The sequence below is a fragment of the Aythya marila genome (genome assembly GCF_965140915.1).
Source record: "Aythya marila genome assembly, chromosome: 1".
Lineage (NCBI taxonomy): Eukaryota > Metazoa > Chordata > Aves > Anseriformes > Anatidae > Aythya > Aythya marila.
This window is the reverse complement of record NC_139042.1, coordinates 64071842-64090361: the sequence shown is the minus strand read 5'-3', so window position 1 is coordinate 64090361 and position 18520 is coordinate 64071842. Positions and strand designations below refer to the sequence as shown.

At 40.2% G+C, this 18520-nt stretch overlaps 2 protein-coding genes across 4 annotated transcripts in view; both read left to right on the top strand.

The window, feature by feature from the left end:
• Window positions 1-2106: 2106 nt before the first annotated feature.
• On the top strand, window positions 2107-8877 carry SULT1C4 (sulfotransferase family 1C member 4). Its single transcript, XM_082762054.1, has 8 exons — window positions 2107-2202; window positions 2690-2867; window positions 4569-4706; window positions 6037-6134; window positions 6485-6611; window positions 7826-7920; window positions 8114-8294; window positions 8445-8877. Exons 2-8 carry the CDS (start codon window positions 2696-2698, stop codon window positions 8555-8557), a joined length of 924 nt encoding a protein of 307 aa, XP_082618180.1. The 5' UTR covers window positions 2107-2202; window positions 2690-2695; the 3' UTR covers window positions 8558-8877.
• Window positions 8878-15812: 6935 nt separating this feature from the next.
• The window catches only part of GCC2 (GRIP and coiled-coil domain containing 2), a 29163-nt gene continuing 26455 nt past the window's right edge, over window positions 15813-18520 (top strand). For all 3 annotated transcript variants that reach the window (XR_014317631.1, XM_082762028.1, XM_082762029.1), the window contains exons 1-3: window positions 15813-15881; window positions 17589-17651; window positions 18280-18364. Coding sequence is in view for 2 of the 3 variants with exons in the window: in XM_082762028.1 (XP_082618154.1) it covers window positions 15876-15881; window positions 17589-17651; window positions 18280-18364 (154 nt within the window). In the remaining variant the exon portion in view is untranslated. The remainder of the gene's footprint in view (window positions 15882-17588; window positions 17652-18279; window positions 18365-18520) is intronic.

The following is an 18520-nucleotide window of genomic DNA, read 5'->3' as shown; positions in this document are numbered from 1 at the left end:
AAAGGGCAAGGCCTCTGATTACAGAACTCGAGAATAACAGCCACATAAAAATGATGTGCAAAACAGAAAAAGAAATATTAGGCCTTAAAGCATATTCTGTGCTTGTTCTGTGTTATTTTTTAGATCTGGTGTTGTCAACCTTCAGAACAAAACCACCATGTCAGAGCCAAAAAAAAGCCAATGAAGTAGTTGGCTTGAAACAAATCAAGAAGTCTTTTCAGTTTCTTTGCTTGTTTCCTGATTCTTTGGAAACTTTCCCTGAAATTGCATAGGGAATGCTGCCAGTTCATTGTGTGTGTGTGTCCAGCTCCTTGGAGGGAATCCACTAACCCTTTGCTATGACTTACATGGGAAAAGTCATCACCCCGTCCCTCTCTTTCCTCTTCTCTCTCACAGTTGCACATCTTCGCTACCTGTCATTCTGTTTGCAGTATCCTGCACTCACCTTCTCTATTCCTGCCCTCATTCTTTTATCTGCATAGCTTTACTATGTACTCCTCTGTACTGGGAGCCTATATATATCATTATATTTGAAGAACCAGCAATCCTGAACAGTCCATGTCAGCTCTGCTGGGCTTTGTACAAAAGCCCACTTCACTAACGTAACCTGTAATTTATAAAATCTACGGAAAGGGTAAACTGCATGTGGACTGAGGGGTGGATTGCTGATTAGCCCACCACACAAGGACCAGATTTGTGCAAGGATGGCCACATCCTCCTTTGACTGAGATGTATGAATAATCTTTTAAAAAATGAGATAACATAAATATTTTTTAGATAAAAATGTTGCCTGGCCACCCAAAGGATGAGCAAACAGGAGCTTGAGGCCTCACAGTGCTCACATGCCTTCAGTGGAACAGAAGCGATGCCTGATAACAATGCTCTCTCAAAATAGTTTCCCACTCAAACTTGCTTGAGTTCAGTGGGAGTGACCTCCCTTTTGCCTCAGAAAAAGGACAGCTTTTCCCAATGCATTCAAACATCTCAGGGTGTCTGCACCAGCAAGGCACTAGATATTAAAGTGACATTGACAGTCTTTTGCAGCCAGTGTTACTATGCTGTTTATGGCTGATCTGGGGCATGCCATTTGTCTCCCAGAACCTGATCTACAGATAGGCAGGGCCTTAAATTTTATAAAGAAACATTACCTCATGTGCAGTGATCCTAAATCACCTAGTCATGCTAGTTGAAAAATAACCCTGTCTAGAAAACTCTCTATATCAAAAACAACTTGCCCCAGCAATGAAACTGACCCCTGGATATCTATTAAACAAGCATTGTGCAGTATATGGTGAAAAATGAACCAAGTTTCTTTCGATTCACTCAGTCCTGTGGATCTTAGGTGTTTGCGAATAATAAACTATTCTAGCAACTTAGATTAAACATTAGGAAAAACAAAAATTATTCTGTAACTATTGACAACAACACAGACAAGTTAAAATAATCCTTCTGGAGGTACTAGCCAACATCTAATGCTGTTGCCAGCAAACAATCATACTTTACATGAGAAACTAAGCCAGAAAAAAAAAATGTTCAGGGGTTGTTTGGTGCTCTATTTCTTCCTTCGCTCTCCTCACACTCATAGGAGGAACAGAAACTCCACCCAAGTTTTCATCCTAGTTCTGTCTGAAGATCCAAGCAGGTGCACAGTCATCAGTACAGCCCAGGACTGAAGACATTCAAGCATGAGAAATTCTCTGCCAAGTTTCTTTCTCCTGTTTTTTTTTTTTAATTTCTTGGGTAAGTGCCCAGACACCAACCCAACCTCTTGCTCTGCTCAACAGAATCCATGTGAAAACAGGTGTGAGTAAATAAGAAAATTAAAGGAAATATCTTGGCAGTGTTTGCTGTTGAGATTGAAATCTGGCTTTTATCTCTTCTGACTGATATTCGTAATTGAGATTATTTGTGTAGCCTTCTCTTAAGCAGAATGTTCCTCTGACCAGATTTTGGAGCTCTGAAGTTTAGGGCTAAAATATTCCTCAAGAGAAATCCTGAAAACAGTAACTAGTTCCTGGAAAACTGCAAGATCAGCACTAGACTTTACTAGATCAGTTTGAATAAGTAATGTATAACAACCTTTAGTTAATCATCTATCTGTTTCAGGTTATTGATCTGCAGCAAATTCAAATCTTCAGCAAAGAATCCTAAGAGTGAAAAGCTCCAGGAACAAAACACGGAAAAGCCCTGGAAATATTTTTTGTGAGTATGAGACCAAAAAGATACAATCAGAAGTTTCTGTTCTTCTTCTTTAAGAAAGAAGGGTTGGGTCCTATGTGCTGACTCCAGTGGGAGCTTTTAGTCTCTGTTCTCTTTTGAATCGCATCCCTGATGACTTTTTCTTGCCTTTCAAAGGCCACCAACTTACAGTCAACATTTTACACAAATATGTTTGCTAAAATATTTAAAGCTAGAAAGAATGTATTTTTTTTTCTCTTTCTGTATCTGAGTATATGGAGTGTTTTTTAAAGATGCTGAGAGTTACCAACAGCAATATGCCAAGCACTTCTTAAAGATAGATCCAGATTTAAGGAGCCTAAATATGGACCCAGATAGGTCAAATCACAGGCAAAGAAATCAAAAGATATGGAATTCATTCCGTAAAAGAGAACCTGAGAATGGGTGAGTAAATTTGGGTATTTTTTTTCAGAGCAAACATTAATTTCCAAGCCTTTCATTCCTCATGCAGCACACAATGGCCCTAGATAAAATGGAAAAATTGAATCTGGAAGATAAAATGATTCGAACTGAGCTGCGTGAATTGGAAGGTATTCCCTTAACAGAACCAATATGCAGCATATGGAATCAAGTGTGGAACTTCAAAGCCAGACCTGACGACCTTCTCATTGCAACCTATGCAAAAGCAGGTTTGTGTGTAGAGGAAATTGAATAGAAAAGTTTGGGATAGTTCTTACTGTTGGAATGGAAAACTATATTTTTCTATTGTGACTGATAATTTTTAATCCCAAAATAGACTTATATTTCAAAGATGTGAAGCTCTGCCAGATGTGGTAAGCCACTTTTGACTTCTTTGGCAGAACTAATATCAGTGTATTACTATTGAGGTTCACACTATCAAAGCCTAATTACATATTTCCTTTGATTTAGATTATATACATACATATTAATGTATTATAGAACTTTTACAAGATTTAAGGAAGCTTGGTACAAATCATCATTTACTAAGAAATAATAGAAACCATTCAAGTATGAATTGTATTATGAATATGGCAAATGACTTGGTGTAAACCTGTACTGACACCTGCAAATGGCTTACTTATTTTAAAGTAATAACCAAATTCACTTAATAATTTCAGCCATTAAAATGCCCACCATTAATCTTAGCTATCTGGTATTTGTATTTTTATTTATATTTATAAATTGGACACAACTCATTAATATTTCTCTTCTTCATTAGGCTATTTATATTTATATAAAGGAAAACAATGAGTAAGAAGCATCCAATATTAATCTTGGGTGAACAAAAACAGTTTATAGGATTCAAGAACAGACTGTGTAACATTAGATGATCACAAAAAATTAATGACTTGAATTAGAAAGAATTTTTAAGTGTTGTTTCCAGCAGAGGAAAAAAAATTAAAATCATTATTACTGAAAATTAATTACTTTTGAAGGTAGGAAAAAACAGATTTTGCTGAAAGCTTTTAACTTATTTTGGGTATATTGAAAGCAAAGACATGCTATTTTAATCAGTCGGGATTAAAGTATCTCAGCCATTGAACTGAGAAGAAATAAAGTTAGGAGTCCATTTGACACTACTTTCTATCTGCCAGAGCTGCACCCTTCAAGCATCTTATTAAGGATTGAGTTTCCTGCCCACGGTGCTTTCTAGGACATCCCTTAGTCTGTTCCCTAGATGACCTGACACAGTACCTGAGATGAGATGTAGTTAATCCAGTGACCACAGCTATAGGGGAAAAAAGGCACCCAAGGGACACAATTTGGTATCTCTTACAAGACGTTGCATTAGCTCAGGCAGATGAAGTAAAATGTTGTGCTGAATTTCATTAAAGCATTTCAAACAGGAATATTGAAAATACTGCAACGTTTTCATACGACTTTATTTCATACAGTCAAACTGTATGAAATTTTTACTCACTCAAAGTTCAGGTATTTAATTTTTTCATTCAAATTTTGAAAAGAAGAAGCTGTATTAGCTGTTTTTGTTGTTGTTGTTGTTGTTGTTGTTGTTTTTTTAAGGGATGAAAATTGGGATTTCAAATTTTCAAATACTACAGTCTCCAAATTGTATTATGTGAGTTTATCTCAGAGCTTTCCTCATTACTGTAGTAGTAGTGGAGGGTTTTTCTGTTGGCAAGAATAAACCTGTCCAAAACAGAATCTCAGAAACATGTCTTCAGAAATGACCTGTGCATTCCTAGTTATGCATTTTTTTCTCCATGATTATCTCTTTACATTTTGTCAATCATGTGCTGTGCTGTTCCTTCATTCTTTGAAATGGTGTCCATCCTTCTGGCTTTCAGTTCTCTAGCAGAAGAGACTCTCATCTCTCCCTGGGAGAAATATCTAAACATTGATATTTTCAGGTACCACATGGACACAGGAGATAGTGGATATGATTCAACAAAATGGAGACATTGAGAAGTGCAGACGTGCCAGTACTTACAGACGCCATCCTTTCCTTGAATGGTATATGCCAGATCCTTCACCTAATGGTTACTCAGGTGAATATCAAAAAGAATAGGTTTGTATTTCAGACAAAATGAAGCAAAGCAAACATCCAGAACTGATGCCACATTTTTTCTGGGGAAGGTCCCGCTTTCTCTGCCCCTGCACTAAGTGCTATGTCAGGCATCAGGGCACAGTTCAGCTGGCTTAACACAAACATTGAGCACTACTCAAGCCAGTGCAAGGCTGACAGATAGGGCACAGGCCCTGCTGAAGACCATGCTGGTCCAGAACATCTTCTGAAAGCTGCATACGATAGATACTCACAGCACCTAACACAGCAGCAGATGGGCATCACGTGGCAACATGGGTGCAAACTGATCCCCATCGTGTGACTAGGGGCAATACGGAATGGAAACCTATGTCTTGGATATATTCCCAAAATGTGGATGATGTGTTTTCTGTAGGTTTGCTAATTGTTTTAATTTGCTATTGTTTTAAGTAACTGCTGTTAAATTCAAGGGTCTAGTCATCACAACAAGCTACCGGGCATTCAGGGAACTGGCAGGCCTGACTCTGCAAAGACAGCTCCCTGCAAGACCCTTCCCCCAGCAAGGGACTCCCATCCCACACAAACCATTAAGGCAGACTCTCTTCACGTTTGAAGCCAAAAAGCTTGACTGACTGCAGCAGAAGTGCTACTTTTTGTCTTCTAATCCAGACTGTGTTGACATATAGAGAGACACAAAAAAATGATAGAAGTTGACAGAGGATGCTAGCAAATAATTGAAAGAGGTCATGACAGACATTTAAAGTTGGGGAAAAAATAACATATCTCCACATATCCCCAGATATTCTCATAGATTCCCATATATCCAGAACTACTCACAATCTACTCTGCATACAATCTGAACTTCATCCATCATTCCCCCAGCTTCTCCTTGTGTGCTATCCAGAAAGTCTAGTCAGCAGAGTTATTCTCATTTCCTAGGAAAAACAAACAAACAAAAACAAAACAAAAAGCAAACAAACAAAATAAACACCTCTTATTTGCAAAGAAAAGGGAGATCATTAAATATTGTGAAGGAAAAATATTGGGTGGGTAAACATAAATTAGTACTCATTATTATCCTTTGGGATGCATGGCTTAGACATGGGTCCAAGAAAGCAAAGTGAAGATATGAATGAATGTTCTCCCTTTTCTTCTTGAAAACATAGGTACAAAATCCTCCAGAAGCACTGAAGGTGCTTATGCAATGTTGTTTATTTTACACTGCTACCTAGTTGCTTTCAAGAAGTCAGTCAAAATCCCACCTATGAGAGTAGCAAAGAAGTGCTAGCAGAATTTAAAGAACAGGTCAGTTCTCATAAAACGTTATTCCACAGGCCTGGAGTTAGCTGAAGCTATGCCTTCTCCACGAACAATGAAAACTCATCTTCCTGTGCAGATGGTGCCCCCCTCCTTCTGGGAACAAAACTGTAAGGTAAGGTTGAAGAGGTAGGACTCTGCCTACTTCAACTGGAAAGAAAGTGATATAAAATGGGACTCAATATGGTTTCCAGAGTCTTTGTGAAAACTAAACGTCTCCTCACCTATCTTCCCTTTATTGTGCAATGTCTGTGGGAAACTAAAGTTATGACTGAATTACCTAAGTTGGATTTCAGAGAATGGCAGTTTCAAAGCAAAATCTCTTAAGCCTGTCACTCAGGCTCCAAGAGAAAACACTCTTGCAGTTTTCTCTCAGGAGAGGCTCAATATCTATGTCGCAGCCATGTGTAAGCTCATATTTCTCTCTCTCTTTCTCCCTCTCTCTCATTTTCATACTCCATAAAGATTATCTATGTGGCAAGAAATGCAAAAGACAACCTGGTGTCATACTACCATTTCCACAGAATGAATAAAGCACTTCCTGACCCAGGAACCATGGAAGAGTTCATGGAGAAATTCATGGCTGGAAAAGGTGATAAATTGCAATCAGTTTTATAAGAGATTTTGTTCATTTTTAAAAATGCACGACACTGATTTATCTATTTCAGCTACAGTTTGAAATCCAGTGCTGACACTCCGTGGAAGAATATCCACTAGAGGTGTTCTAGTAGTAGCTTCATTCAGAGGGTTTTATAGTACCGAAAAGGTGAATCTTATCTTTAAACTCACATTTTGAAAAACAATTGCTGCTTTTTATTCCACTATCATTCAAAAATATATATGATGATTTTAAGGTAATCTCTTCTCTCTATAAGGTTAAAAGAAACCTGCTTGTAAGACAGCTGGGACGGAACAGCAGCTCAATGGCTGTATTCTAATGTGACACACAAGAATGTAAAATTTAATTTTGTATAGATTGTGCAGTATGAATTTGAGCTAAGAACGTTTTTTTACCTCAATTCACCTGTCTAAAAATCAGGCATCTGAACAAAGACAGTCATCTAGCTAAGGACAGACAAGCCCAGAAACTGATTCTTCCTCTTCTAAAAGAGATGCTGATATCCAAAAAATAAAGGCTGGCCATTTAAGTTTGGGTCAGTAAAACTTCCATAGGTCCTTTTTTTTTTTTTTTTTTGCCACCACGTAGGCCTAGAAACACCACTGTCGGGACCAGCGCGAGAGTCTCATTTCTAAATGAGAACTTGAGTCTTGTGTTTGATGGGCTGAGCTTGTGAGCCCTCTGTCCCAGTGCAGACTTTTATAATATAGGAACCTCTGTCCGAGCTAGTCATCTCGGTACTTGCTGGAGAGAAACAGGCACTTCTGATAGCACACTAAATAGTTAAACCAGTTAGGAGCACACAATAATGCAGGTGGGAAGGGGCCTTTGGTGTCCGTCTGGTCCAACTCCCTGCTGAAAGCAGGGCAAATTAAAAGCAGTTTGTCCAGTCAAAAACATGAGCCACATTCTGGAAATGTCTCTTTCTCTCCATCAAAAGGGCAGCCTAGATTTTTCACTCAGATGTAAGCGTCTGCAGTTAGACATCAATCCTGCTCTGAGCATCCATAAGCCTAAGGGATTAATAGCATGAGTGCTGCATTCAGTACAGAGCACAGCAGTCATGGCCACAGTGATTCAAAACCAGCTAGGAAACACTCAGACACTGGTTATGGAGGAAATGTGAGGGCCATGGGTACCTAAAGACAGATCAGGCATTTACAGAGGCTGCTGCTCTTCTCTTTCAGTGCTCTGGGGCTCCTGGTATGACCACGTGAAAGGCTGGTGGAAGGCAAAAGACAAGCACCGTATTCTCTACCTCTTCTATGAAGATATGAAGGAGGTAAAGACTGAATGTGTGTTTACAGAGCTTTGCTTGAAACCTGAAAGTTCAGTAGATATAATCTACACTCAATAGTTATCTATTATAACATTAGCTGTATCAGACTTCTCCCCCTGGCAACAACCAGTGTTAACACTGTGATTTCCTTCCTTTTCTTGGCTCAGCATCTTACCCCATTTTCTTCTCCCTGCAGAATCCAAAGAGAGAAATTCAGAAGATTATGAAGTTTATGGGGAAGGACTTGGAACAGGAGGTTCTTAACAAGATAATCCATAACACCTCATTTGAGATAATGAAGGAAAATCCCATGGCAAACTACACTAAGGATTTTGTGGGATTAATGGATCACTCAGTTTCCCCATTCATGAGAAAAGGTACTGAGGTTTATTACTGGTATCAACTCACTCTTCCTGGTTGTAATTCTGCCTTGAAATAATCCTTCCCTTCAACTACAATCCTCTAGTAAGTCGTGGCTAATGGGCTTCAAGAAATACTCGTAATTTTTATTTTTATTTTTTCCATAGGAGTTGTCGGGGACTGGAAGAATTATTTCACTGTGGCACAAAATAAGAAATTTGATGAGGACTATAACAAGAAAATGGCTAACACATCTCTTGTGTTTCGTGAGGAATTGTGATTATTAGTAATGGGAGTTATTCTTTATGATCTATCGGCCTTTCCATTTTATGTATTTTGCTTCTCCTTGTGCCCCTAATGTTTCAATATATTTCTTTCACATACCACTGATTTTTCGTTATGATGAGAGTGCCCAAATTATGAGGAAGTCTTGACTGGTCTATCTGAAGAAAATAATCCCTCTCTGGATACTTGTCATTCAACCCTCCCACAGTAACTTTTAGCATTAACTAAAATATTTCAGACATGTTCTGAGTTTGTGTCTTTATTAAACTGCAGCTGGCATTTTCAAATCAACCTGGCAATTTCAAATGAGAAATTAGGAACAAAAAAAAAAAAAAAAAAAAAAAATGTTAAAAGAGTGCACAAGGTATGGGCATTATATGTCATTCCCATAGTGTGCAAACAGAGCAACAGAATTGCAGAAAGTAGAATTTTTTTTTTCCTTGCTTTAAACTGGACATCATAAATATCATTGAGATGAAAGCAACATTTCCAAAAACACCAAATACCCATTAATTCCACTGACAAAACTTGCTAAGGAGCTATATAGAGGTGTTTATCTATATTCCATCTGTGGAGGTAGTCGTTCTTACTGCATCAAGTCAAGAAGCTCTTGCCATTGTTGCCTTTTGAAATGGATATCATCAACTTCTGTAAACATCTGGAAAATCCTGAAAGTTGCTATGAAGCAGGACAAGAGTGACTGCAGCATACACTTGCCTCTTCTCCACCTTTGCAAATGCGCAAATCAAATGTATCATTAGCACCTCCTCCTCCTCTTTGCTCTTCCCTTGACCAAATATGCAAACAGCCTAATGAGGACTTTTAATTGCAATAGGGCCTGGTCAATATTATCATATAATGCCTTAGCATTAGCACCAGCACTGCAGCCATACTTTGGTAGGAAATTAATTTAAACAATCTATAGCCCTTTCGTATCATAAACAACTGTTACCAACCCACTTCTGAAGAGTTCCTGTTTAACTGCATTTACACTCTGAATGCCGGGGGAAAACTACATAGACAGCCACAGCTGGAGGAAAATTCTGTTTTAGTCTCTATAGCTAAACACAAAATGTTTGCTGGGGGTATTTTCTCTTTGGTCTGTGGAAGGTTCCTGGGATTTAATAATAGCAGCCACTAACAGCACACACAGACCATTTCAGGCTAGCGATTTAATCTAAATATCTAAATTGAATGCAGTTCTCTAAAGGGCATCAATATCAAGTTTAGAGACAAATAAAAGGCTTCCCATTAAATGTGGAAGTTACATTGTAAGCTCCCAATCCAATGAGTTTCCCTTAAAAAATGCAGGAAACACTGGACCTAGAAGCAGGCATTTGCTATACAAGTGCAAATGTAGGTATTGGGAGGGCTTTAGGTCAATGGAGATTCCTGCCTCCATAAAAAAGACGTTTCTGTAAACCAACTACCTGAGAAAAAATCACCTGGCAGAGGTGCTGCTGTTTGCAGCAAAACTAAATACGAGCCTGGGAAGCTTTCTGTGGCTTCTCTAGTTTTTGTTCATTATTAACTTGCTGTCACCAGAACGAGGAAAAGGCGTTGCCTGTTCTATGGCATTTTTTCATTCTCTTGGGTCACTCCATGAAATGACATGAGTCAGCTGTTTGTCAATCTAATCCTCGTTCAGGGTCACAGGAGCCATCAGTAAATGGAAAAAATGCTTAACTTAGTAGTTGGGTGACATTTTAGCAGCTGAGCTGTACGAAAGGTCACATGCATAGATGACCTATTTGTTCCTCCTTTGAAATCTCTCCATCTATTAGAAGGACAAAAATGCTGAAGGTGACTGCGGCAGGGTAAGGGTGATAGAGGCTTGAGTTATATTGGCTAAGTCACCTTTACTCTCTCTTCCTTAGGTAAACCTTCACCCAACTGGAATTCAGCTGCTCTGAAAAAAAAAAAAAAAACAGATAAAAAGTAACACAGGTCAGAGAATACAATAAAGGGAAAAAAAAATAACAGAAAGAAGAGAAGCAACTACTGGATATGTGGGTAAATAAAAACTAACTTTCCTTACCCTGTTGACATTATCCTTACATATTATATATATAAATTCAAAGACAGAAATATTAACCTTTATGTCAAAATATAGCAGGCCTGGGAATAGAAAAATGGGGTGTTTCTGCCTTTTATGCTCTGTTAAGCCAGCACAGCCGACACAGATCAACCTGTGGATTCAGTCATAATTTATAATGTGCTATTAATTGAATATTAATTCTCTGTAAAACTACAGGGAACAATGAATTGTTGTAAATGACAGTAAGCGGATCTGTAGTTATTGGGAAAGTTTGGAAAAGGGGTTCCAAAAGTTTGGGAAAGGGTTTGAAAAATAGCTTGCATGAAACCCTCAGTCAGCCTGAAAAAACCGTGTTTTGTTGTCTGTTATCACAGTATTACAACAGAGATGTGCGCGTGCTTCTGGGCAGATAACTGGAGGGTGCCTATATCTAGAGTGCCTTTAACTTCCATATCTTTATGTTTGTCAGCTGTTATGCACAGAAGAGCCTTAAATGATGTATTATACAGAGACTGTTCACTAACAGTGGCTTCAGGGGGTAAAAAGCTTAATTTATTTTGATACTGTAAATCGATGAGCATCAGCAGAAGGAGATTTTGTACATATTTAACTAAATTATTTCATGTCAATCTGAACTACTGTCAAGCTTCTGGTGCAAACAAGTAACTCTCTATTTACTGTGGTGATAAAACTCTGTACAGAGCTCCAGTCAGACATATGCCCCGAGCATACACTGGTGCTTTATTTTTGTCCAGTTACCCAGAAGTATGGTTTTCCTGACTTTCTTACAGAGGTGCAACTTCTATGTCAGCTTAAATAGGACTCGTGTCAGTTTAGCTGAATGCAACCCCACAGCAACTTCTTCAGTGCTGCTTGTCTCTTTTAAGAAAGTGTACCAGCAGAGTTTTAATAGCCAAGAAACTTTGTTATTAATCTCTAACAAATATCTGAAAATCAGTGTTCATTAATCCATGTAATCTGTTTGCATGTGCCTGTTTTGTAGCTCTGCACTAACAACTACCAGAACAAATCCCCCTGCTGGAATTAATGAAGGTTCCTGCTTTGATAGAGAGTTTTTGCCAGGAATTGCTATATGAATTCTAGCATAGTCGTGATCTCACTGTACCTTTGTCTTTAGGAACTAGGCCAGCCATTTTACTTTCAGGTGGAAGGCATCCATTTACAAAGCAGAATGGGAGAAGCACCAAGCTTAAAAATAAATAAGCAAACAAACAAACAAATAAATTAGAGGCAGAGAAGCAAGCTGTTCTATCTTAGCTAGCATTCAAAGACGGAGGAACACTGCTTTACATTCCACTAATTGTACTGCAGATGATTTGCTTCCTGCTTTGGATTGAAAGTTATTGTTTATCCAGTAGGAAACCGACCATTGACAGAGACTAGTTTTTATACCACTTGTCCTGTCTTTACAGGATAAGAATATATTAGCCTATAATGTACACAATATAAAATTTTTTATAATGATCTGTGTCAACATGCTCAGAAGGAACCTTATCTTTCCAACAAGGTTAATGATTAATTCTGGAATTTTCCAGAGTTTTGCTAACATTGTATTTCAAACCTGGATTGAAGCTACCACCCTGCTGTCTTTGATGATTTAGACAAGCCCTGGCTCAGTGCAGGCTATAGGTGAGGGAGGCTAGAAGCACAATGAGAGAGAAAGTCTAGCACTCCATACTTGTAGGATGCAACCCAACCAAGCCTTCAGGCCTGAAGCCATGGGCTTACGCTGGATAACCTGTCTCTGCCTGCCCTCCAGACCAAGCACAGACTTAGGCACTGTGTAGGTGGACCAGGAATGTCGTCATGCAGCAGTGTCCCGTGGTTAATATTGAAGAGGCAAATCAGTCATGGATCATTTTCTAGAAGGGCCTCAGCACAAGCTACTGCAAGGGCAGGTGGTATTTATAAGCAGTGTGAGCACAGACTGCGTGAAGGCTCGCAGTTGAATTATGCACATCTAACCCATTCGTGGAGACACAGGGATTATGTCAAAAGCAGGCTGCTCAGGGTCCTTCTCTGGCACGGGCAATACAGGTAGCAATAAAGGGGCAATATAGGTAGGGTCTGAGGCTGGACATCTGAAAATAAGGAAGCTATTAAAAAAAAAAAAAAAAAGATAAAATTGGACCTCTTGATTCACAATAACCTGTTACTGTGCCAATAACCCACAGTAATCTGTATTTGCTACTATTTCTGTTTGCGGTTCGAAGAGCTTTTACGTTCAGTCAACAATGGAACAGTCTTCTACAGCCAGACCCAACCCCAGGTGCTCAAACAAAATGTTAGTTTCCTTGTTTAATGATAACCTTTAAACAGGCTTGGTGGGCTTTGCGGTTTAGTAATAGAACACCAGACTGTACCTCTCATCTCTGCAATTTCAGAGCAGAATTAAGAGCTACATAAACATTTTATTTTTTATTTTATTTTTTATTTTTTTTAAATACCTAAGGAAACCCTTCACACATAAAGTAGTATAGAGATAAATACAGAGGTCAGTACTGCCCCTGCATCCTACAAGCATTCAGAATAGCCTCCCCCTTCACACCCTCTTTAATCCACTATATCTGTACAATTCCACTGCAGTGGGAACCTGCTAAACCCAAACCCACGTCAGTATGGCCAAAGAATTTATGGTTCATTTGCACAGGGCAGGGAGAATACTTCAAGTTGCCACACAGGGGTGAATAGTTAACACACTGTAAATTCATACCCTGCCTTCATTTATACTAATTTTGCATGTACAGAACCCACAGAAGTAACTCAAAGCAAGAAAGTTAGCTTGCCTGGTGTGGTTCACAAAGGAAAGTTTGTCATCCACAGAACTGGCAGGAAAGGCAGATTCTACAGAGCCAGTATTTAAAGCATTAGCTCTGCAAGCTGGAAACATTCCTCAGGTGCAAAATTACAGTAATTTTCTCATTTTGTTCTCTTCAGAACATTCCTGCAGGTCTAATAATTCCAATGCTACTGAACAAACATCTACACACTGCTTTAGTGGAATAACCAACCACAGTCCTGTGGAATTTGGCCTTTTAATGAAAGCAGGATTTAAAGTTTGTTATCCTCTGCCTCCACACATCTCATAAGCCTCCTGGCAATCTTGTTTTACATAAACAATGCTATTTTAAAAATGAGAACTAATTATCTTTACAAAGATAATAAAATTACAGAATACACAGAACACATAAATTATTCTTGTTTTTCTCACTTATCTGGTCCCAAATTAGCTGCATAGATGCAATTTTACTGGCTCCTTCTGGATAGATAAGATAAGATTCACAATCTGTTTAAGAAAATTATGTAAGACTATTGCAGGTATGAGTCAGCATTTTCCCCAAAAAATATGAAGCAACTTTACTGTAAGAAATACTTGGTTTTAACAAATTGAAACAGTCAGCAGTCAAAATCTTCAATGCTTATTGTTTTATTTATTTTAGGAAGAACTACTACTTCCTATACAGGATGCTTTGCAATTTCTGTTGCAATTTAGGACCCAAAGGAAAGACCATCAAGACTATTTTATTTGCCAAATCTAGCTAAGACCTCTTGCACAAAATGAAGGGGGATGGCAGAGTGAGAACTGGCCTGACAAACATATACCCCACAGGAGTAGGGAGCTCTGTCAAGGGGTGAGTGCCTCCAGCTAGAAACAGGTGGTGTCAGCCTGTGATGAGTGAGCAGGTAGTTCAGTCTCTTCAGTACAAAGAGATCAGAAAAACCTTTGTGCATCTGCCTTGGCCAATCTCCAAAATCATTTTCTGCATAGTCAGGTGATGTCCCAAGAGTTGGATCATAATACATATTTTCAGAGGACAGAAGGCAGGAATGCATTTGCAGAAACATTGTTTCTCTGGGGTTTTCCAAAAAAAAAGCAGCTAGGCTTTTCTATAATGTTCTCTCCAGACATCCAGCTTCAGTCAGAGATGGACCTGGAAGGACTGAGCTGTGCAGTATGGCATAGTTTAGGACCAAATGCTATGGCCACAAGATGGTTCGGCAAGGACTCTCTCCAGAAAGGCTCTTCTTGAAGTTGCATGAAACCTCCACCCTAGGCTGTGGCACCACAGGCTTGGGTACCCAGTTCAGAGCATCCCAAAGTGGATGAGGAAAGAGTGGGACTTCTGAGGAGTGTAAGGATGGAAGTTGTGGAAAAGCAGCTTCTGGTGGTTTGGTTATAGAGATCTGTTCTTGGCCAGCAACCTCTGTGAGAATAAGATTTAGATGTAGAGCTTAGTGATATGGTTTAGTGGAGGACTTGACTTGTTAGTGTTAGGTCAGAGGTTGGCCTCGGTGATCTTGGAGGTCTCTTCCAACCTAGGTGATTCTGTAATTCTGTAACAAGGAACTGTCTGCTCCTGACATAATTGCTTGCCTGCTTATGTTACAATATACAATAAACATACATTATGCATCAGAGAAAAAGAAATAAGGAAATGCTATTGGAGGTATACACAGCCTTTGTGCCTTTAGTCACCATTAGTCATTTGGATTTTAAAAGAAGAATGACAATAGGAAGGCCTGGACAAATACAAATTATTCTTGCGAGAGCAGCATTTTGCTTAACGTGACTGTTTTTTTACAAAAAACAAAAGGCGTTCTCTCACAGCACCACAATTAATTCAGTGCCATCCAATATCTACCCAGTGAATTGCAAATGCAACAAAGTGCCTAAACTCTTTTCTCCCGGGAAACTTCTCATTAAAAATCAATCACTTTTCGGGAGAAACATTTCAAGCATTGCTTGCACGACTATGGTAAGAAAGGTGTGCGGTGTGATAACATCGGTGGGCTAACATCGCTCCCCTCAACCAACTACGGAGGAAATGGGCTCCTAACTTAAAATAATGAACTTCAAGCCTTAATAACTGGCTTCTGTTATTTGCTGTGGTGCATATATGTGTAGATGTGGATGTATATACGTGTGTATATGTGTGTACAATGTGTATGGATGTACAAAAGCCCCTCCACAGGGGCCTCCACACCCGGCTCCCCTCAGGGCAGCCCGCCTCTGCCACACCCCCGCCCCCCTCAGCCTCCCGCGGCTCAGGGGGCGGGGCCACGGCGCCCGAGGGGGCGTGGCCCAAGCCCTCCCAAGGGGGCGGAGCTCCCGTGCCGGGCCTATAAAATGAGGGGAGGGGGCGCGCGCGCCGCGTCACGTGGCCTGCGGGGAGGAGGGATGACGAAGGCGGAAGCGGCGGCGGCGGCGGCGGGGAGGATGTAGCGGCGGCCCTGGCGCCCAGCCGGCTCCGACATGGAGGTAACGGGGGGGGGGGGGAGGGGAGCGCGCGCCGCTTCCCGCGCCTGGCGCGCGCCGTTATCCCTGAGGGGAGGGGGGGAGGGAGGGCGGGGGTCGCCATTTCGTGATCCTGCAGGGCTGAGAGGGTCGTGAGGGGTTGTGTGCCTCACAGCCGCCCCTCTGCGTGCGGGGGCGGGGAGGTGAAGCGCCACGGGTGGGGTTGGTTAGTGGATAAGTAATGCGGGTTGCCTTTTCTTGCGTGAGGCGTAGTTCTGGCGCTGTGTCTGTAAACAAGAAGGGCATCGAGGGCCTGGAGCGCAAGTCCTGTGAGGAGCGGCTGAGGGAGCTGGGGGTGTTTCCTCTGCAGATGAGGAGGCTGAGGGGAGGCCTCATTGCTCTCTGCAGCTACCTGAGGGGAAGGTGTGGGGAGCTGGGCTCGGCCTCTTCTCACAGGTAACCAGTGATAGGACCAGAGGGAATGGCCTCAAGTTGCACCAGGGGAGGTTCAGGCTGGCAATGAGGAGCCATTTCTGCTCAGAAAGAGCAGTCAGGCACTGGGACGGGTTGCCCAGGGAGGTGGTGGAGTCACCGTCCCTGGGGGTGTGCAAGGAGAGGTTGGGCCTGGTGCTTGGGGACATGGTTTGGTGGTGACAGTGGTGGTAGGGGGATGGTTGGACCAGGTGATCTTGGAGGGCTTTCCAACCTGAGTGATTCTGTGATAAAAATAACAGGATCATCTGATCCTGCAATAGTATGGACAGAGGCGTGCTGTCATTTTTTTTTAAGCAGTACATTCAATGTGTTATCCATAATTATACTGTGCAAGTATACTGCTTGTACTTGCAGAGGTTAACTAATAGGAATGCTGAAATATTAAGAATGTCAATGTTGACATAGCTCCGTGTACCGTGAAATCTGAAATACAAAAAAGTTTGCTTCCTCAAAAAGCTCTAGACCATGTGAGAGTCCAAGCTCTCCAGAGAGATAACTAAACTGTCTTTGTCCTTGGTCCGTACTTGAACTCTTATTTCTAATTAGTCTTTCAGGTTACCTCTCTTAGCTATTCTCTCAAAAAATGTCAGTCACTATCTGTTTCCAGTTTCTTCTTTCCCTGGTTTCTATTACAAGGGTTTCTTCATGAGAATAAAGAGTAGCAAAATAAAAGAAGGATGTGGGTGTGTATACACACCCTCCCCCTCTCTGTGTCACACACAAATGCGTGCCCACACACACAGCTTTTTTTACACTGTCAGGCTGGAGCTTCTAGTGTTAAGTATGTTATGCTTAAAGAGTGGATGTTTAAAGAAAATGAGAACATAGTTGAGGAGTACAATTTGTTCAGAAGTTGCCAAAGTTCGATTTAACTGCTGCTTCTCTACAAGCTTTTTTGGTTTGTACATTTTTAGTAACAAGATAGATACACTATTTTAATTGCCTGTAAATTAAAAGATTTTTTTTTGCTAGAGTGACAACTCTAGATGCCACTTAAGTAATGAAGCCATGGGATTGTACTGATCTAGCAGTTTTCAATTCTGCTGTTATATTGCATTAATCAAATAGAGCTCTCAATTTTTCCTCCTTTATCCTACTGGCCCTACAAATACTGTCTTTTTGAGTTCCCACTATACCAAGTTACTCTCCATGTTTGTAGACTTTCAATTGGTTCCTTTGGTAGTGTACACTATAAAAAAAGTTCAGTTCTCCCATCTTACCTCTATTTTGTTGTAGGTACAAGATGGTGGGCAAGAGATGGTGGCTTCCGCTGTCACACCGGGGTCGGGCAAATCAAAGGTAATCAGACCTCACAAACCTGGTGTATTTGGCTGTCAGTGGTTGAGAGGGTAGCAGCTTAGCATGCTAGCTGTGAATAATAGGAAGATATAAAGGTATTTTTAAACAACTTCATGTCTTCTAGGTGTTCTGAAAATTGATGTGTGAATGCTAAGCTAAGGCATTTTAGAATGCATGAAACAAAAGTTATGTTACTGGTATGTTTACTTTCTGTCATAATAACCAATAAAATATTTAATAGCATCTAGCTCTAGTAGCAGTTTGTTTCATAATGTATGTAGGCTTCTTTGCATATGTTAGAAGTAAATTAAACAATGTTGATGTTAGGTACGTGTGCTGTGGTTAAAACACTGTTCAATTTCTTACTCCAAAAACCTTAGCCAGTCTACTGAAATATAACCCTTCCCAGCTGAGTTTTCCTTTCTAGCTGATGCTGCACCTGAAATGATAGAACTGGATAACACAGCTTCTGTAATTTGGCCTGTTATTGTCCTTAATGAGTGTGCTAAGGCTTTCTCATCCTAAAATTTCACTCCTTAAAAGTTGGATGCTAAGATGCCCTGTTTTCTGTTTACTTCTGAGCTAGAGGAGTCAGTTTCTGTAATAAGTACTTTTTTTTTTTTAACAGCTGGACACATTGCCCAAAGAAGATCTCATCAAGTTTGCCAAAAAGCAAATGATGCTTCTGCAGAAAGTGAAGTCAAGATGTACAGGTACTTGACTGGAGAGAGAATAATTTCTACCTTAATGCTTGGTACTATCTGACCTTTCCTAATTTCACTCTATATATTTGCTAGGTAGATTTAAATTCTAGGCTTTTCCTTTTTTTCTCCTTCCTGTGATTTCCTTATTTTTGTTGGAGTATAAGG